This window comes from Phragmites australis, chromosome 12 (genome assembly GCF_958298935.1).
Source record: "Phragmites australis chromosome 12, lpPhrAust1.1, whole genome shotgun sequence".
NCBI lineage: Eukaryota > Viridiplantae > Streptophyta > Magnoliopsida > Poales > Poaceae > Phragmites > Phragmites australis.
In genome coordinates, this window is record NC_084932.1 from 30036340 (window position 1) to 30058070 (window position 21731).

A 21731-nucleotide genomic window follows, 5' to 3' on the forward strand; every position below is an offset into this window, starting at 1 on the left:
TTTGTTTCCGTTCCTGCTTATTTCCCAACAAGCTTATCCAGGATCATCCCTCCGGCCGAATCTCTAAAAAGGGGTCTCTCGGGATCCCTGCGACAGGAGTTCATCCTCCGACACATATGGTTTGGAATTGCAAGTTTGGAACCAATAAGTATGAGGATGGTCTGTCCGATTGCATCATCTCACGAATCCTGAGGTACAGTGGAACTTGGAAGATGGGACCCGAATCCTCTAATGTTGAGAAGCAACATCACGGATGACTGTGCATGAAATCAATGTGCTAATCCACTGTAGCACGAATACTGTATCATACTGTAGCATCAAATCTGGATGTTCTACTTCCAATCCAATGGCTTTCAATGGGAGACAGTCATGGCAGTGTAGCCCCTTTTGATTTACCTCTGATAAGTCAGAGGAGCTGATTCTGGAAGATGATATGGTTTACTATATACATATCACTTAGTCTAGGCTCGGAATGATAGGTGGTGTAGCTAGGTGATAGCTAGGTTCTTTTACATCACGCAATAGGCCGGTCGTCCTAGCGTAATAGTGTAATTAAATGGATCGACGTGTTACGCTGTGTCAACTCATGTTCTGTATAAAAAATAATTAGTTTGATTGGTACGTCTACACGTACTCATATGATTTTAGTGTTTGGTAAGAGAAAAGAGATAATGTCTAGGCAATACGTATGTAATAATATTGTTTGAAATTATGTAGATCAATTAAGAAACAGTTAATCTAAACAGGAGCGGGTGACGTGTGGATAGCTACGGGCCAAGCGTGTCCATGCCTGATGATGGGCCCACATGAACAGTAGCTAAAGTGATCAAGTCAGTGGGAGGCTGTCGATTTCATGCTCTTTAGAATATAGTATAGATTTAATATTATGTAATAAAACATAACACAATAAATATGAGGACTTAAACATATAAAAACATTAGGTTTTTATATATTGTGGCTCTAGCACGTAAATTTAGAATTTTTTGATGACTTTTTGTAAAAAAATTCGTGTCAGGTCATGTCTTTGCTCTCAGCCTGATTTCGGCCCATTTGACCAGCCCCATTTTCTGGTCCATTCGACGACCGACCCATTCGGGCTGGCGCATATATAAGCTGGGGGTCGGTTTAGGGTTAGGGTTTCCCTATCCTGCTCCCGCCTCCTCTTCATCCTGTGCGGGGGCGCCACCGGTCCGGTTGGCCGCCGCAGTCTCTTTGCTGCTCTTCCTCGCGCAGTCACTGGATCCCACCTCGGAGGCCGCCATGGGGGCTGGTCAGGTGCATCGCTGCTAGCCAGCGCGTGGCCGGCGAGCGTCGTTTCGTGGCTGGCCCTGCTGGTGCGTGCCTGCGCTGTCGACCGGGTAAAGCTGGCGGATCTGCACCTGTTGGTGATTGCTTCGCGTGGTTGGTCGCCGGATTAGCTGAAGGGGCTCCACCGCGCGTTGCATTGGGTCTAGCCATGTCGGCACTGCCGTCTTGGTTGGTGCCGTCACGCCTCAGCCGACCGGCATGGACCATCGCCGCCGCGCGGTCGCCATGTCATTGGTGCTCGACGACGATGACCTCCTGTGCGAGATCCTCTTCGGCCTAGGTCTCCACACCAACCTCCTCCGCAACGCCCTCGGCTCCAGGCGCTGGCTCCGTCATGCCTCTAACGGGCCTTCCTCCGACTTTTCCGCGACCTCCACCCGCCCCGCGTCCTCGGCGCCTACCTCGACACCGCGGCCGACGCCTCACCGCGCCTGCAGTTCGTCTCGATCCACCTACTCTCGGAGCTCACCGCCGCCCGTCGCGCCAGATCCTTCTTCGATGCCTTCAAGGGCTCCTTCGCTTCCGTCCTGGATAGCTGCGGTGGCCGCATCCTCGTCTTCGGTAGCAGCAGTTCCCGCGACGAGGAGGGCGATGTGGTGGCGTCCTTGACAACAGCAGTGGGTGTGTTGTGGCGATGGACTTCGTGCTACCGTAATTTTCTGTAAAGGGCAGGGTGGTGCGATGGGCACGACGACGGCTACAGAGCGCGTGCGGCGGTGGAACGGCGTGGGTTTTATTTTCTTTTTCTTTTCTAGAGAAGGGGAACACTATTCTAGTAGCCTCACATGTCGGCACAATAGCTTCAACGAGGTAGGTGGCCTGAAAGCGTACCGATTCTTGACGTGTTAATATATGTTGTAGATACGTGCGTGTATTGGCCACGCAAGTTGCCAACTTGGTGGGCGTGTTGCACCATGTCATGTCATGATATAGACGCTGCGCTCTTATCTTGTGGCGAGTGACGACCACATCCCTATGTGATACATGCTACCTAAGTTTGCACGCATCATATATGCATCTATCATCGGGCAGGAGATGTGTAAGATACTACTACCCTATCTAGAGAGCATGCAATATTAATGGAATATATAGGAGGCACAAGGTTCCCGTGGCGCCACAACCGAATTATATATATATTGCGTTTGATGAATCAAATAGCTAATATATATATGCTTTGATCAATTTCTCTGACTATTAACCACCCACATGTTACATACATGAAATCAATAATGTTATAACGAGATCAAAAAATTTCACAGAAAACTAATAATTGAAAAACAAAATACTGAGGATACATCACAAAGCTTTTCAATTTAAGATAGTGAAAACATACCCTTATTTGTACAGAGAAAGATAATAGCATAGAAAGAAAAGAGCAAGAGATCGAGCTAACCTTCAACACGCAGCATGGTGAAGCGGACTTAGAGTTAGATGCGATCATGCGAGGTATGAGAAGTGATTGATTGTTGCCTTGTTGGAGGGGATCAAGAAATTTGATTATATTCTATAATTAGTGGGGTCTAAGTATGAATTTGAGCCATATGATTAAAACTCGTAGACCGTAGATATCAAAAGTTGATGTATAGCTCTTGCATTATACTACTATATCTAATTTTTATAGAAGATATATATTGATTCTAGTTGTTTGATATAGATAGAAGAAAATAATGATGTAGTAATACTTTTTAATGCTGGTAGCACCTATTAATTATATGTTTCAAATTGATTAGAGGTTTCCAAACAATTGAGAAAGGAGGAGACAGAGGAACAACTTTGATTATAAATCATTTTATTCGTGTAAGATGCATGATAGAGATCGTTTAAATCTACCGCAACCCATCCATTTTATACGAGAATAGATAATGTGTACTTATCTATATCCCCTGTCCCAGAAAGTCCATTTTGGACTAGGTAATCCCTGTCCCAGAAGGTTCACTTGCTGAGTAGTCCATCCCGAATATAGTTTTGGACTAGATATTTTTTAGAAACGATTAAAAAAGGGATCAAATAGGAAAAATGCACTCGCCAGTAGGGAACGCCACTTGCAGCCCACCCCAGCCCACTAAAAAATATCTGTCGCGCGATCTGAGCCCAACCTACTAACACTTTTAGATCCAATCGCTAAACATATAGCATGTCACAGGACGATAGAATTGCAAAATTTAAAAATAAACATATATATTTACAATTTTTGGATTAAAAAATAAAAAATCGTGCACTGCTGCCCTGCTGGGCCTCTAGCGTTCACAAATCCTTGCTTGGAAAGGCCCACGCAAACCTAATGCCTTGTTCACATTTTAAAAAAATTAAGGAAAAAAGGAGGGGTGAAAGTTCGGAGGATTCGACGGCGAGGGAGCAAAACCCTAGCTGAACCCTAGCGCCTCCCGATCCGTGGAGCCCCATCCATGGAGGTGGACCCCTCGCCGTCGCCGCCCTCCCGGCCGCCGCCGCTGCCGGGCTACTTCGATCCGGAGTCCTCCGGCCGCCGGGAGGAGTACCGCCGCTACAGGTCAGGCGCCCCCCCTCCCCTCCCCCATATCGCTCCCATCTCCTTCTCGATTCGAATGCTGCGTTGCTTACTCCTTTGGTTGAGTAGTCAATGGGGGGGGGGGGGGTGGCGGCGTGGGAGCAATGCGAGGGGTCGAGTCAAATGGATTGGGAATTATTGGGGAGATCGGTTGATTCGTGCGGTTGCTGTTTAGATTTGTTGTGTGGATTGTGCTTTGCCAATTGGAGCTTCCAAGGCTAGATTGGTGACAAAAGGGTTGTTAATTTGTTGCTACCTCAAGTCATATGCTACTTAGTAGTTAGTACTACTGCTTCACCTTGGCAACATTTTGGAATCTCCTTTGGTTGGAAAAATACCAGACTCTCAATATTTGGCTGCATAGAAAGCAGAAACTGCTGACCAGGCAACCCAACTAGTTCCTTTGTGTTGGCAATGTGCAACTGAGGCTTTGCGTGCTTTGGGCCGCATTAAATTTTTTAGCAGAAGGGGAGCTTTATCATGTCCGGCTTCTGAATAAGCCTGATGCTCAGAAGATACCCTCTGTGCTAAGTTCACGAATCACAATGCCCAAGCTTGACGATCCGTTCAAGACTTGTTATGTTCTATGCCAGGATAAGACTTGTACTCAATTGCTCAGTGCCCTTATTTCTTCACCTAATTCTCTGTGTGTGTGGTCGAAATACTTAGTACAGCAAATTTTGCCACAAAAGGGCAAATACAACCTAAGTACGAGATATGTAAGGACATTTTACATATACTGGGAGTGGTTGGTGCACCTGCTGATTGTGTTGTTTTCCTTTGAAATTTACAGGAAGAGGTTATCTTCTTCAAATGCCTCCCCGCTGTTGGGGAAATCACTCTCCAAATTCTCCGAGGCAAGGCTGCTGTATGATGGAGATAGCGTCCAGAGGCGGCCTAATGCTGGTTTACTCCTTGAAGATATCAAGCAGGAGGCTGCAGATTATTCCAACATTGATGGCTTGGATGGATCGAGACTGTTCGGTTCATCAAAAAGAAGGGCATCAATAGAAGGTGGTTCTAGCTCAGATGCAGCTTTCAGTTCGGGGAGGCGGGCGGTGACACAGACATTAAAATCGGTCAAACTGGAGGACGATATGTATGTGCCACATGAAGGAGAAACAAATTTTACAATGTTTGCATCGCTCCTTGATTCTGCAATCCAAGGTTCGTGGAGCACTGTAGTCTGGTTAACGAGCTGCTTGTAGGAGTAGTTCTTTATCTACGGTGTTATGGGATTTTGTTTTTGTTCATGTGGGTTTTTTTGGATGATATATTTGTTAAGAAATGTTTTCAGCTCCAAAGTTTTATTACACCTTGTTTTACTTTTATTGTCAACTGATATGTTATTTGATCCATGTCATTGCTTTCCTTTTTGTTTTCTTTGACTCTGACCGATGGATAATAAATTACATGTGTTGTTCTGAAAATAAATTGCACACATCTTCAAGTAGCACAAATTAGTAGTCTATTACCGTCTGCTTGCAGATCCTGTCCTCAATTTGCTGTACAAATTGTGCCTTCTTGCTTTGTCTCGAGAGCGTTGAAGTGCTTTCTTTGCAGTCATCAATTGATTAGTAGCAGCACTAGAAACCTGGATCTTTATTTTTGCCGTGACCAGCAACCTGAATTTAGCATGCGTGTAGTTTCTAGCTATATCCTTGGTTTGCGTGTCAGTATGACACAAATTAACCCTTTTACTTTCTTTACAGTTTCCAGTTCATTGTTGATTAGATTTTTAAGGACTTAATTGTGTTATTTAATGTGTTCTCTTTTTTGTCGCAGGTTTGATTCCCTTCCCAGATGTAATTCTACAATTTGAGAGGACATGTCGAAACGCTTCCGAATCCATAAGGTTTTTTATTGCCTTACTTCGAATAGTTCATTGTAAAATTCCTATGTGCTGTTGGATTTTAGTATTTTACTTCTCACAAACTCTTAGATGCATGTTTTTGCCACTTAAAACTTTACTGTTATCTAGTCATATTGTTGCTCCCATCATTCCAAGATCAGTAAACAATATTCATATGCTCCAAGTACTTTATTTTTGAATCTTGACAATGAAGAAGAACAAATCCCTCAAATAGCACAAGCATATCTTGTATTGGTTTGGTCCAGGTAAATCCATTATGAATAAGAAGAAATCAATAGTATACATTTTTTCATGAACTGACTAAAACTAAACGACTCAAGGAAGGAAAAAGGAATTATGATATTTTTTATATAACTTGAATTGCTAGACATCACATTACTAGAATTTAGAGGCTGTTTGCTTTGCTAGCAACATGAATCGGACCAAATATTGGCAACGCCAAGTCACCAACGAATTTGACAGCAGTTTGATTTGGTACTAAACTTTGGTTTTGCCCTCAGAATTTTGGTAACACCCACAAAATTTTTGTAACGCCAGTGAAATCTAATAGCACACCTTGTCAATCCAAAGGTTCCAAATTTGCTCACTAAAATTTGGCTCTACAACAATTTGGCATGGCCACAATCGAAACAATATACTCTTTTACCTAATTTTGGTCTTGCCCAGGTTTTGGTTTTGCCAACATTTTGGTTTGGCTCATTTGGGGGCATAAACCAAACAAGCCCTTATCAGTTATCACACGAATAATCAATTTGTTCAAACTTGCTTAGGAGTGAATTTGGAATAAGAAGAAAATGAGGTGGGCAAATCCTTCCACTTGCTATTTGATGTAGTAAATAAAGCATTTCTTTTCTATTTTTTCTATTTGCTGGTCTGGGGGAAGCAGGTCACATGGAGATCTATTGTGTAGTCCATCTTTCTCTTCCTGCAAACTACTGAGATATGCCTCAGCTGCAGGTGCTTTGTATCTCTGGTGAAGAGTTAGCAAGGGATGCCAATCTCGTCGTCCACCTACTTTTGAACATAGCTTTTACCATATTTCTTCCCCACAAATATTCGCCATTCAATCCTTCACAACTGAGTTAATAACTTTGTCACTGACTGAATGTAGTTCCTTTTTTTTAAAAGAACGAGGTCGCTAAGGTCGAGGGATGATTCAATGCCTTTATTATAGCCTAGATATTAATTATTGAATACCTGGTAATGCCTTTTGATTTTCAGATCTGCTGCTACTGGAAAGCTTCGGGTGGTGGAAGATAAACTTATGCAGCAAAAGGCACAATTTTTACTGGACGAAGCTGCTTCCTGGTCGCTTCTTTGGTACCTCTATGGCAAAGGTGATAGTTCCGATTTTGAATCACTTAAATATATTCTTTCTATCAGTTTTTGTTTGCAGTACCAGATACTATAAAGTATAAATGTGTAATTTTTCAGTAACCACTTTGTTGTACCCTCTTGAAATTTCATCTGCTTCATGACAGGAAATGACGAGCTTTCTGGAGAGCTATTCGTGGTAAGATGCACATACAGTTATAACTACCATTTTATTCAAGTCCTTGCTTTGCATTTATATCCTCAGATGTTAGTCATCTAAAATCTAAATTCTGCACTATATTTGCCAACAGTCGCCAACTACATCCCATCAGGAGGCTTGCCGCTTTGTTGCAACAGATCTTACAGCACAACTGTGTCTGCGGATTGTACTTTGGCTCGAAGGTCTTGCTTCTGAAGCTCTTGATTTGGAAAAAAAGGTAGGAGTGTCATGCTAGTTTAAAAAAAAGATTATATTGCACTACAGGTACACAAACGTGCTAGGTGGATGCAACTAAGTCATAGAACTTGACCATTGCTCAAACTCATCAGTTAAGTTGTTTAAGTAGTGCATTCCAGGTCAAATTTGCACATGGTGGCTCATTTAGAGACACATGGCGCTGACTGGACTACCACAATTCATTCCTCTTCCTCCTCAGTCTCTCTATCTCTCTCCCTCCTCCCTTGCCTCCTCTCTGCTAGCAGGCCGCTCCTCCTTGCCACCCTCTCCCTCATACCTCTAGTATTATTCTTCCAACTCCATCTCAATTGCTTCCTCCTCTTGTGTCCCAGGCTCCCAGCTCCTTAACCCGTGCTTGTCCAATCAAAAGCTAGGTCGGGACTGAGAGGAAATGTCTGATTTGGGGCTCATCACATGAACTATTTTATTAGTATAAGTTTATGTTAGGGATCATCCACTGACTTACAAGTTGGATCGATAGGCCCTATTCTACATCCCAACTGGCATTGTAGACACATTCATGCATCGTTGCCCATTGTTGTGTTCCACCACAAGGGCAGTCCAGGTTGTTAGTCCATTGCGCCGTGTTTGGTCCTGCCCTGCAGCACACAGCCGCAGACAGTACCCAAGTTGTTGCCATCCCCCCCCCCCCCCCCCCCCCCCCAAAAAAAAAAGAAAAAACACGGCCACACACACCACAGTGTGTGCCCAAGGCAGCAAGGAAGCATATCCTTGGACTACTGTTTTCTGTTTGTATTAGTCATTCAACAAACTATGGAGTAGCTGAATATTTGAGAAAATAGATGATCAACTTATATTCATGAGCAAATTGATAATATGACATCTTGTATAGTCTCGCTTATTGATGTCACACATTCATTTAGGTGCGTGGATCTCATGTTGGTTCATATCTACCAAGTTCTGGTGTTTGGCACCGTACACAGAGGTACCTAAAGAGAAAGAATAATGACTCTACTATAGTGAAGCATGTGGATTTTGATGCTCCAACTCGTGAAGGAGCGCAACTTCTTCCTGATGATAAGGTAGCCTTTTGCCATCTATTCCAAATACAGTGAAACATTCTCTCACAGATGGGCCAATAGTTTACTTTGTGTATATTCTTTTTTGCTAATGCTGGAAATGTGCATTACAATGGTTTTTTTTTTTACCTTTCTGGAACCGGAACCATCCTTTAATACTTTTGCCCTTATGTAGTTATGTGAGAACTGCTCAATGTTCATGTCCTTATCCCTCGTTTAGCAGAGCATGTCTTGGATAACTCTGGTTGATCTCGCCTTTCAAAGTTATTTCTTCACTGAACTAAAGCAAAAACACTGGACTAATAACACTATATAGAAAACAAAGCTTGTTTTCAAAATTCTTTCCATTTAGCATCTCAGGTAAAGTAATAACAAATTGCTTTTCTTTGTATATAAGCAGAAGCAAGATGAATTGCTTCTAGAAGATATCTGGACTCTTTTAAGAGCGGGAAGATTAGAAGAGGCATCTGAGTTGTGCCGTTCTGCTGGCCAGGTAATGTAGAATATGTTGTTTATTATGTATAATCTCTACTTATTTTGTGATGCCTCGACTCTTGAGTATTTTCAGGCATGGAGAGCTGCCACTCTTTGTCCTTTTGGTGGGATAGATCTGTTCCCTTCCCTGGACGCGTTGCTCAAGAATGGAAAGTCCAGAGCACTGCAAGCCATTGAATTGGAAAGTGGTGTTGGACGGCAGTGGCGTCTTTGGAAATGGGCATCATATTGTGCTTCAGAGGTGAACTCTACTCATGTTCTAGCGTATGCTTCTTTCTGGTATTTTAGACATAGTGCTGTACATTAAACAACTTCTATGCTTTTCTTGATTTCTTTTGCTTGTGTGTTTACCAAGCACACTGCTTTGCTAAACTCACTCTGAATTGATAAAACTATTTCAGAAAATAGCTGAACAAGATGGTGGCCGGTATGAGATGGCTGTATATGCTTTACAGTGCAGTAACTTAAAGCGTGTCTTGCCAATCTGTACTGACTGGGAGGTATGTTGCTGACTTAATGTTATTCTTTTCTTCGACTGCTGGTGTGTGATGCATCTTTTTCATTCACATTTCCTAGTCAGCTTGTTGGGCAATGGCAAAATCCTGGCTAGATGTTCAAGTGGATCTAGAATTATCTCAGTACCAAACCAGTAGACCAGACGAAAAACAGCTCGATGATGATATGAACGGAACCCAAACTATGCTAAGTTCAGTTGGTCCAGAAAGTTGGCCATACCATATTCTTGATCAGCAACCGCGTGATATAGCTGCGCTTCTGCAGAAACTCCACTCAAGGTATTAAATTGTTTAGTACTCCCTATCAATTGTCTACCTACTTATATTATCGGTCGCTCATGTGATGCAGTGACCTTGTTCATGAAACTGTTTCTCGAGCATGCCGAGAGCAGCATCGACAAATTGAGGTAATATTCATTTCCATGAATGAAGAACTAACTTCTTGTGCATTATGCATTTTGCCTACTCAACTTGTCTAACAGGATTTACTGAATTGAATTAGACAAATTGCTCTACATGACAGCACAGGGAATTAGGATAGTTCTTATGCGCTGTTCTGACAAGATGCCAGTTTATGGCCTAGATTAGTCAAGGCCTATCTATTAAAAATATTTGTACGTGTGTGGTTCCGAAAAATTCCAAGCATTTGAATATCTTTTTTGGGTTTCATCTCCATAAGAGTGGCCATGTTTTTTATGGAGATGAAACCCAAAAAGATAATATTCAAATGATTGGAATTTCCCTCTTTTCCCTCTTTGAAATCTGTAGGTTTCAGTTCTTTTCTAACTCAGTAATTTTATTAAAATTTTGTTGACCCATGGTGTTAACTGGAATGCACACACATGTTCAAAGTACTCAAAACCACATTCGACCACCCACATTCAAAGTACTCAAAACAAATCAAGGAACTGAGCCTAGCTCAATTGGTCGAGGGTGTGGATGTACGCCTAGACCACCCAGGTTCGAGTTCTCTTTGACGCGAATTTAGGTGCCTATTTCTTATTTATAATGCTACCTAGTTCCTCCTAGGTTGGTCGAGTTTTTTTTAAACCACATTCCATTGAAACAGATCCCGCAAATATTACAATTGATAAATCATTATCCAATTGGGAGCTGCAATCCCTTGATTGTCTCACCACTCTGGCCATTTCATGTTTTTCTTATTGCAGATGAATCTCATGAGTGGAAATATAGCTCATCTTCTTGACCTTCTATGGTCATGGTTGTCTCCCTCAGAAGAGGACCAAAACATTTCAAGGTAGGGTCCTTATGATTTTGCATGTGATAACCTCCAAATATTTAATGGATTTATTATATCACTTTCAAATAACTTCTGTGTTCACTTAGGCCCCTTGATAACCCAGAGATGATACGTTTTGGTGCACATATTGTTCTTGTGCTGAGATACCTTTTCAATGATGAAATGGAAGATGAGTTAGGGGAAAAGCTGGTTACTGTTGGTGATCTCATCATCAACACGTAAGTACTATTGATGAAATACTCTTTGCATTGTTTTATAAAATCCATCAAGGGATTAATCCTGTTTTCTGCTGTTATTTTACCTGAAGGTTAAATTTAGATTTTTATTTTATTTCAGTTGAATCTTTCATTCTTATGTTTATCCAGATTTTGTGCGTGCCTTCTCGTTGTGTTTAATTTATCATCATAACAGGGAAAATCTATGACTCCAGGTATGTTAGGTATTTATTCTCAGAGCATCAAGAAGAGTTGGTTGGAGTATACACCTCTCAGCTTGAACGTGACCTTTGCATTGATTTGTTCGTGGAAATGATGGAACTACGGCTAAATAGCAGGTATGATTATCATATTCTTATCTGGTTAATTGTCTGCAGTTGGGAGTATTTGTGTATATTGGTATTATTTTTCATTGTTCACTTTCTCAGATAATGATGGACACATATGTTATTTTCTGTTCATGTTTCTCAATGTTACTTTTTTGTGGTGGTTAGTAAATCCAACGGGCAGCATTCAATATATGGTTCGGAAAGCTGAGCGAGTTTAAATTTTCTTCAAACTCAATGTACAAGCTCACACTTTTTTTCTGGCAACAGTTTGCATACTATGTACAAGCTCTTCCTCTCTGCTGTGGAGTATCTGCCATTCTCATCCGGGGATGCATCCAAGGCTTGTTTTGAAGAGATCATTGAGAGGTTTGTTGATTCAGGGGATATATGTTGCAATGGAATCTACCGACTTTCAGAGATTTAGATCAAGTTTGCGGTTGTGTTCTAACAACTTTTAAATAAATAATGCAGGGTGCTTTCAAGATCTCGACAAACGAAAAGCAGCAAGTATGAAGAGGATTTCTCTGATGTTGCACAACAGCATCACTTGCAATCACTTCAGAAGGCAATGGTTATTCAGTGGCTTTGCTTCACACCACCACCTTCGATTCCAGATTTTCAGATGATCACCGGGAAGCTTCTGATACGAGCATTGATGCATAGGTTATTGGTCGTCTAATTTGTTTTGTGCCAGAGAAACTTGAAATCTTCTCTTGTTTAATGCTTCCTGCCATCACTATATTTATTGTTGCAGTTGTATATATGGAATGGTTTCATTTATCTTTTTTAAAACCTTGTTACCATGGAACTTATGTTTGATTTCTTTATCAATCAGCAATACACTGTTCAGAGAGTTTTCCCTGATATCAATGAGGAGAGTCCCTGAACTACCAGCAGGGCCGCACAAGTTGCTTGCCATCCTGGCTGAACCATTAAAGCAAAAAGAAAATTTATTTTCGCTGGAAGATCCAGAGGTATCTGATAACTTACGGGAGTTTGAAGATTGGGTACGACCTCTATTTTTATCCTAATGTTCACCTTCTCTTGACGCTGATAATATTTTTATCTCTATGTAATTAACATAATAAATATTCTTGACCAAGTGATTGCTTTGTATGACCAAAAGCATGAATATTACTCCCTCGATGCAACTTACCGGAGTTGGCTTAAAGTGGAGATGGAGAATGCTGTTGTTTCTCCTGAAATGCTTTCGGCAGAGGAAAAGGATCAAGCTGTTGCTGCAGCAAGAGAAACACTGGAGTTGGCATTCTTGTTATTACTCAGTAAGTTAATAAGTGGTCGTATTATATGGTGCCAATGTGCAAATATGCTTCTAAAAATTGCAAAATTTCTGATAGTATTTAAGTATTCAACTTTGTTTTTGATGTTCTTGTCTGTTGTAATCAGGGGATGAAAGACCATGGTTGAATGCTGTTGAGAGCAGTCCATTTGAATCCTCAGAGCTTATTTTCCTTGAGTTGCATGCAACTGCAATACTCTGCCTACCTTCTGGAGAGTGCATGTTACCGGATGCAACATCATGCACGGCTTTGACAAGTGCATTATATTCAATTGTTAGTGAAGAGGACGTGCTTCATCGCCAGTTGAAGGTTGGGTCCTTTTCCTCCACATTTTATGCTTCCAACATAAATAAGTGAAGTCCGGCTTGTTGCTTGTCTGTTAATCTAAATAGTTGAAGTGGAAATGAGAACTATTGAAAACAGCTTTTAATTTCAAATTCCAGTTATTGTAGTAGATTTCTGCAAATTCTAAATGTATAATCGATTGAACAGGTGGACGTTCAGATATCGTCTAGAGATCCTTCTTGTGTTGAAGTTGCTCTTCGCTGCTTAGCAACAGAAGGTGATGGGTATGGACTTCATGAAGCCAATGACGGAGGTCTTCTTGCTGCAATTATGGCCGCTGGCTTTAAAGGTATCTTCACTTTAACAAAATGATGCCGTCATTCAAAATATTTTGTGCAATCGTCGTGAGTGATTCTTTATGGCAGGTGAACTCAATCGGTTCCAACCTGGAGTTTCAATGGAAATTTCACGGCTTGATGCTTGGTATTCTGATGGGAATGGTTCTGTGGAAAGCACAGCTGCTTACATAATTCGAGGGCTTTGTCGAAGATGCTGCCTACCTGAAACAATTCTACGATCTATGCAGGTGATCTAGCAAATTAGTTCTATAAGTTACTGCATTGTGTTACAGATGAATGGCTGCTGTTGTGCTGCTTTCAGTATTGATGACACATTAGTCTTTGGTTGCTATATTTTGCAGGCATCTATCTCACTTTCCGAAGCAGGCGAGTCTCTTGATCATTGTGATAAACTGATTGAGTTAGTTGCTTCGTCCGAGTCTGGAATGATGCATTTGTTCAGCCAGCAGCAGTTGCAGGTTACTTTTATGATCTTTGGTTTGTTCATCCAATAAGTACTTTTTTTCTGTTATCAACAAAATTGCTATTCAATCTTTGTCAGGAATTCCTGATTTTTGAGAGGGAATGCTTCCTATGTAAAATGGAGCTTGAGGAGGAGCAGCTACCTTCTGATGGCTAGGTCTTTCATGCTCTCAGGTGTGAGTCGCATTGGTAATGTTCTCCGGTTTACAGGGAAATCAGTAAGATTAGTGCTGTGCAAATTTATACATTCGTAATTGCAAAAGGATGATGGTAAAATGGTACTGCACTGTGCTGTATGCGATACTTGACTTCAGGCAATTAGAGAAATTAGTTTTTAATGTTCATTAAAATAAAACCGATACAAAATGTTTGACCACAATTATTTTTTTTCTTCCTTTGTTTTCTGTTTGGTGGTGTGGGAAGCAGTCATCTTTCTTTTCGTTGTGTGTACCTCTTTGAATTGGTGGTTGATTGCTTTCAAACTGCTCGGAAATTCCTGACATCCTCACCATTTTGCTTATGAACGCAGAATCACGTGTGCAAATCGTGGGCTCTACCTGCTGACAAATTCAGCGAGTCATGACTAGTGAAATTAGTGTCCTTTCTGTGGTCAAGACCCTGTTGTAATGTATTGAGACCCCACTGGAAAAGGGGAAAGATGAAATTAGCTGTATAGGTGTTCTACATCATGCGACTGTAAGTGTATTGCTTGAGGCTGTTCATTCACAATGGATTTGTACGACTGTATGCACGAGAATGAACTGGCTGAAAACGGCACATGAGAATCAGCCTGTCCTAGTTTTGTATTTTGTAAACACAAATACACATTTTTGTTGGCAAATCTATAGGTAGAGGCAGCTGCAAATATTTTTCATGGTTCATGAAGAACTGAACTTTCCCCGGAGTTGTTCCAGCCTCGCCTTATTTGGTGGAACACACAGATATGCACCCTAAGATTGTGTTCATTCTGTGCAGTAGCCGTCTCTATCGATTAGGCTGGAATGCTGGAACACGAGAGGTCATGTTGAATGGAAAACTGCTTTTTCTGTCTCTGAAAAAGATGAGGGCAACAGACCAATGTCTGATCTCCTCCATCGTCACCGCCGGCTGCACCTCGTGCTCTGCTACATCTCTGCTGGCGCATGTTCTCTGTCGTCGTCGTTGTCGCCTTGCGCTGCCGCAACGCCGAGAGCAGGCGTTCACGTGCGACGCGCCCACCGAAGCCAATGTCTGGCTCGAGGAGTGGCCGTTCTTCCGGGAACAAGACAAGAAGCGGCCATGGCGCCGTGGCTCCTCCCCGCGTCCGCCGCGATGGCAGAACACGTTTGCCTTCGCATTTGCCACGCTCGCCTCCACGACCTCCCTCCTGACGGTTTACCTCGGTGCTTGGCCGGCCATCGAGCTCTGCTGCTGCATCGTGCACTCGCTCGCGATCCGGGCTGGACCTCCGCCGTCCGGCTTTTGAGCAAGACGACGACCACGCCCGAATGCCACTCCACGCAATCCGACCCCAAGCGGTGATCGGTATTTGAAATAACGACCACCCCGGTCGGTACTTGAAATGACGGCCTGGCTCGCCGGAGCGCTTCGCTCTCCTTCCTCCCGGAGGCCGGCTTCCATGGCGCCCCCACTTACACCAACCGACGGCTAAGCGCCATCCTGGTCCCGCTTTCTCGCGCTCTTCCTCTGAGGCAGGGAGGGAGCTTCTTCGGCGTGCACGTCACCACCAGCTCCTCATGGCCTCCGGACAGTTTGGAAGATTTCTTAATCTCAAATTTCAGTATACAGCAATTGAACCTAAAACTTGCGATTAATCCAACCAATTTACGAAAGTTGCTGTCTTTTGATAACTTGCTCTAATAGTGGTACAAGGGGCTAAGTTTGCCTGATTACTGTTTGGCAAGTCGACGAAATTACGCAGAATAAAGAATCCAACCAATAAATTGCTGGAACCATTCATTCTAGCCTGGAAGCTGGAACGCTCTCTTCTGTGGATTCTGAACTTGTCGGAGCCCCAATGCGACCAAGACACATTGCAAGAATGACTGTAAGAAATGAGCATGCTTGTTGCTCCTGGAATCGCCATCGATGCGTGTCAAGCAGACTCTTCAGTGTAGTTACGAACATAGGAAGGAGAAGAGAGAAAGAAGCGACATTTTCAGAACTCGTATCTGTGTTTCGAGGTCGGAGGTGGTGCCTTCAGTCCCCGGCGACGACGACACCAGCTCCTCTGCTTCTGTAGGATCCAGCCGCACCTCGCCATTCCAGTCTGCACCCCGCGATTGGTGTCGATGGGAGGCATAGATCCAACACTGTGTCGAGCCGGTAGTCTCTCGAGAGCTAAGCCGGTGTCGATGGGAGCTCGACGGCGCCAGCAATAACCTCCACGGCGGCGTGGGCAATGGACACTTCAAGCCGGCGCCACCAAGGTCCTCCTGGCCGCGGGTAGGGACGGGCGCGTGCTGACGTACAAGTCAACCCGCCAGGTTCTGCGACGGCTCCGGCCGCCGACGTGCGTGACCAGCGCCGGGGTCACCGTCCGGTGGCTGATCCTGTGCATTAAACAATCAATCGGGCAAGAAGGGTGTTGGGGACGACAGGAGACGAAGGCATAGCAAGGGAACACTCGTTCTTGGTCGAGCAGAGGACGGGAGCCGCATGCAGAAGGATTCTTGTCAGTATTTGTCATAGTTGGCTTGTTCGTCCAGACATTCATTTGCTATCACACACCCATTGAAGCACATGTCATAGTTTTTTTTCTTCTCTGAATTGTGATTCATGCTAAACCATGCTGCCCTCTAAAACATAGCAGAAAGTCTGCTAGGATAGACATAGACTGAAGATTTTGCTGACCAGAAGAAACCAGACAACAAATTTTGCACATAGGCATTCCGTTTCACCTGGATGGATGAAGCCTGCGGTAATTTTACCTATTGCTGAATGTTCTCGTGTTCACAAATACTAGAGCACAACACTGTCTCCAATGTACATATTTGACTATTTTTTTCTACTATAATATATTTATAAAAATCTAATAAAATTTTCAGTTATGAAAGTTTTTTTGAGCAAAATCTACCCATATGATTTTCATATTTCCAAACCAAGTATTTTAAAAGTTATTACTAGTTCAAGTTTAAAAGTTTGACATAATCTTATTCAAAACTCAAATTTTTGTGACCGGAGGAGGGAATACTGAGATTTGCTCACCTGTGCACATATGCCCTCTGCTCTAGTTGGCAGGTGTATACAGTTGTCTACTTGATTGTGCAAAGCTTAATGTGGCAACAATTTGATGGAGCCCGAGTCAGAGTCAGACCACGACCCGTGAGCTGAAACCAATGGCTGCTGCTGCTTCTGTGATCTCGCTATCTCACATTCCGGAAGGGGCCCGTCAGGACGGGAGCAGCACCCAACCCGAGCGGGGCCAGACAAGCACGCCGGCGCTCGTCTTCCCTTGCCTCTTTTGCGCTGCCCTTCACTAGCCCTTTTGCTCTGCCTGCCCATGCCTGCCGACAACGCAAGCAGCAAAGCATTCAGCGCAACGCAATGCCAATGCGATGCAGGGCTCGGACTTCATTCAGAGCTTCAGACAGGCACCACGCCGCGTAGATGGCAAAGCAGCAGAGGCACTCACCTGCCACTGTCTGTCTGCAGTAGTAGCCATGTGTAGTCTGTGGAGTGTGTGATACTTACTGGATGAGAGAGAGAGAGAGAGAGAGAGAGAGAGAGAGAGAGAGAGAGAGAGAGAGAGAGAGAGAGCATAATTCACCAATCTTGTCGCTCATTAGCCTGACTGTTCCATCCTCTAATTGCCTTTGACATGGGACATATCACAGATTTGGTGTCGCCATGGATGGACTCATGGATCATGATAGTGTGCTCTCAAGCACCATGGCAGCGGAGGCAATGATGGAAGCCTCATGATGCGGAGCAAAGACATGCCGCCATGTACATTTGTCTTGTGCTTGCTATGTGGGTAGCACAAGCGAAGGCAAAGAGGGGAAAAGATTTGAGGTCATCATTAACAACGCAGGGGGCGAAAAGTTGAAGGTTGATCAATGAGACGATGCTCAGTGACGTGACACACAGCATGATACATCGGATTCCAAGAGATTTTGGGACTGTCACTTTTGTTTTCTACTCCACTAGCTTTGTTAAAGGTTGAGAACACAGGGTAAGACAGACTTGTGTGCATTCCATGCACAGCTTTGCAGGAGGTAGAATCCGATATGAACTTGAAAGGCTACTGTAACACGCAGATCATTCTGGTCAATCCATCCTCTTCGGCTCCCAAAGTGGACTTGGAAAGAGGAAAGGAGGAAAGGAAAAGGAAAAAAAATGAAATGAGAGGATGACCATTCTTCCACTCAGCAAAGCAAATTCATAAAAGAAAAATGCAGTATCTTGAGTTTATAAACCCAGCGAACATTGTTTACAGGTGATGCAATATGAGTTATCCGGAGCAAAATTTTGTATAAATCAAGGATTCGAAAGTCTGCCCGGCTGAATTTGAGTAACTAAGAACATCAAGATCAATACAAATCACTAAACTGAACCTTGTGGGTTGTAATTTCATTTGAACCACAAATAAGAATTCATAAGCAATCATCATTCTTGCATTCTCTTTGCACAAACTTCTTTCTATGTAAATTGCATCCATTGACACCGGAAACGCTCTCTGCCAAGATGCAAAGAGGAAACAAAAAAGGAAAGAAGGGAGCGAATGATCATTCTTCACCTGTAAAACGCAAAGTTCAGAAAAGAAAATGCAGTATCTCGAGTAAATGAAATTATGAATCCACTGAACATTGGCAGCAGATGCAATATGAATTAAGATAGCTGTGAATTTTGTGGAGCAAACTTTATATGGATTCATAAGAATCATGCGGCAGATCTGTCCTGCAAAATTTGAGCAATTGAGAATCTCAAGATCAATACAAATGATTAAACTCAAACTTGTGGGTTTTCATTTGAGTTTAGAGTGGAGATCACACAACAGAAACCACCCTAATTCTTACATTTCCTTTACACAAAGTTTTCCTATGTAATTTGCAACCACTGAACACTGGTAACGCATCGGATCCACCGTCCACGTGTCCTCCGACAAAATCACAGCCCTATATCTCAGGATTAGACCGAAAATATACACCAAAAATTATTGATCACTTGTAGATCTCATGAGTCATGAGACCATGACCACCATTACTCACTAACCCCCAAAACCCTTAAACCCTTCTCCTCAATAACTCACCACCTTCGCCCGCCGCACTGCGCCTGCGGCCGGCGCCGCCCCCTGCCGCCCTTGGCGGGGCACGCGGTCACCACGGCCGGCGGCGGCGCCACGCAGTTCCAGTGCGCGCACACGGCCGAGCTGGCCGGCACGCCGCCCACGCCAATCCCAGTAAGGAAGTTGTCCTGCAGGAACAGCACCCGCATCCGGCCACTCTCCGCCGCAGCGGCGATCTCCTGCGGCACCTCACCGGCGAACCTGTTGCCGTTCAGGTACACCGCGCCCGCGGTCGCCAGCTCCGGCGGGACCCGCCCGGACAGCGCGTTGTGGCTGAGGTCCACCGTGGCGCCGGGCGGCAGACGCCCCGCCGGGCGGAGCTCGCCGGAGAACGCGTTCTTGCGCAGCTGCAGGTAACCAATCCGAAAGGAGAAGACTTCGCCGGGTACCTCGCCGGAGAACCAGTTCTGGCCGAGGTCAAGAAACGACAGCCTGGGCAGCCTCCGGAGCACGGTGCCCACTGGGCCGGAGAGCCGGTTCCCGGCAAGGGACAGGTACAAGAGCGTTCCCGGGAGAGGTGGAACGGCGCCCGACAAGCGGTTGCTCCTGAGGTCGAGATGGACCAACGGCGAGCTCACCGTCCTGGGGATCTCGCCGGAGAGGGAGTTGTGGGAGAGGACGAGCGTCCGCAGACCCCTGAGTTGGAGGAGCGACGGGGGTATCCAGCCGGAGAAGGAGTTCTTGCTCAGGTCGACGGTCCGCAGCGCGGGGGAGAATGCGGCGGGGATGTCGCCGGAGAGGAGGTTCCCGGAGAGCGCCAAGAACCGGAGCGACGGGAGCGCGGCGACGGCGACAGAGAGCCCCCCGGTCACGCGGCCGGGGACGAGGGAGAGGGAGCTCAGCGCGGAGAGCCGCGCGACCGCGGCGTCTGGGAACGGGCCGGAGAGGCCCGGCGCGCCGGCGCGGGGGTCGCCGAGCGCCAGCGTGACGACGCGGCCGTCCCCGGAGCAGGAGACTCCAGCAAAGGCGCAGGGGTCAGCGGTGAAGTCCCAGGACGCGAAGAAGCGGGAGCCCGGCAGGTCGGAGAGCGCGCGCCGGACGGCCTGCAGCGCCAGGTAGTCCACCGGGTGCAGCGTTGCCTCCACCGCCGCCGCCAGAACGAACACAACAAGCATCAGCAGGAGGCGCGTCGCGCGCGCGCCCATGACCATGAGGCGAAGTGGTAGTTCTGGTCCTGGCAGCAGCAATGGAGCTCACTGTGTGGAGTAAGATGGTGGGTGTGCTTTGGAGGCGGCGGCGTCTTTGGTGGGGGGCCTCTGTGCTTTGAAGCGCGTGCGGCGAGGCAGTGGACCCCACAAGATGACGAGAGATCCCACTGACATCTGGGCCCCATGTGTCAGTGGCCGGCACTGCGGAGCGAGCCGTGCGGGTGGAGGCGGAGCTGGAGGTCTAATGTGTACACGTGGTGTCACTGCCATGTGGGCCTGCGTTGGGGGCTCGGGCGAGAGAACCCTACCTCCCCTGCACGCCACGTCGTTCTTGTCTCACCGGCACGTGGACCCGATACTCTCCATGGCCCACACGTCAGAAACTGAAGAGTACAGCCCTGCTCTTCTTGGAGAACGCGTTGCGAATGACACGTGGGTCCCTTCACCTGTGCCCCACATGGAAGTGAGAGCCTTCCTCCTCGTGTCGCCGCGCTGGCAGTGGGTACACGCGGGGAGGTGTGGTCCCCACGTGCGCTTGGAGCGAGGGAAAAAAAAAAGGGATAAATGCAAAACCCCCTAAAAGTTACTTGTATTTTGATTTTCCCCTTAAAAATTGTTTTGTTGCAAAAAATTCCTCAAATGTTTGATTTTGTTGTAAAAACACCCCCAAAAATTCAAACATTTTTAAAAAAATCAAAAAAAATTCTAAAAAAACTAGAGACAATTATAAGACCTTTTGTGAAATTTGTTTTCAAAAATAATATCTTTTGCATCATATTTCATGGAGAGTAAGTTAAAAAAAAAAGAAAAACGTGCAACTCATTTATTAATTCGAGTTAAATGCATAGTTAATTATTTACTAATCCAAAAATCATGAAATAATTTTTTTTAGTCTTCTTACATGATCCTCTATCTTGTAAAAATATATGAAATCCTGAAATAGTTATTGTAACGTGCAGGATTGAGTAAATGTGTTGCAGATAGATTAATTCATAACTAATCCATAACACCCTAAAATTAGTGAATCTACTTTTATTAGTTTACTTAAATAATTATTTGTGTAGGAAAAATAATGGTAGACATGATAAAGTTAAAATAACATGAGTTAATAAATGAGCTGCACATTTTTCTTTTTTTTCCCAAACTTCCTCTCCATGAAATATGATGCAAAGGATATTATTTTTGCAAAAAAATTTAACAGAAGGTCTTAGAATTGTCTCTAGTTTTTTTAGAATTTTTTAATAATTTTTTTATTTTTTTAATTTTTAGGGGGTTTTTTGCAACAAAGTCAAATTTTTGGGGGTTTTTTTTCAACAAAACAACTTTTTTTGGTGGGGGGGGGGGGGAAGTCAAAATCCAAGTGACTTTTGGCGGGGGGGGGGGGGGGTTGCAGTTTTCCCAAAAAAAAAGCGAGCTGCTGCCCGCTTTAGGGCCTGTTTGGTTGACTGCATGCCCTCAGTCTGATTTGTATGAGTTAAACTGGCTGTGTTGAGATAGGCTGAGGAGATGTAGTAGGGTTTGTTTGGTTAGCTGCTTGTGCTCAGTCTGGTTGAGA

The 21731-nt window shown here is 44.5% G+C and overlaps 2 protein-coding genes across 2 annotated transcripts; one reads left to right on the top strand and one right to left on the bottom strand.

Moving 5' to 3' along the window:
- The first annotated feature begins 3599 nt into the window (after positions 1-3599).
- Positions 3600-14629, top strand: LOC133886721 (nuclear pore complex protein NUP107). The gene is made up of 24 exons (XM_062326515.1): positions 3600-3817; positions 4629-5002; positions 5621-5690; positions 6930-7045; positions 7190-7221; positions 7334-7459; positions 8364-8522; positions 8920-9012; positions 9088-9255; positions 9416-9514; positions 9591-9808; positions 9879-9936; positions 10699-10787; positions 10877-11008; positions 11221-11343; positions 11602-11700; positions 11806-11997; positions 12170-12341; positions 12461-12617; positions 12742-12944; positions 13128-13269; positions 13346-13506; positions 13621-13737; positions 13821-14629. Exons 1-24 carry the CDS (start codon positions 3714-3716, stop codon positions 13896-13898), a joined length of 3282 nt encoding a protein of 1093 aa, XP_062182499.1. The 5' UTR covers positions 3600-3713; the 3' UTR covers positions 13899-14629.
- Positions 14630-18741: 4112 nt separating this feature from the next.
- LOC133887333 (LRR receptor-like serine/threonine-protein kinase SIK1) lies at positions 18742-20221 on the bottom strand. The gene has a single exon (XM_062327261.1). The coding sequence runs from the start codon at positions 20177-20179 to the stop codon at positions 18989-18991; it is 1191 nt and encodes a 396-aa protein (XP_062183245.1). The 5' UTR covers positions 20180-20221; the 3' UTR covers positions 18742-18988.
- Between the last annotated feature and the right edge of the window lie 1510 nt (positions 20222-21731).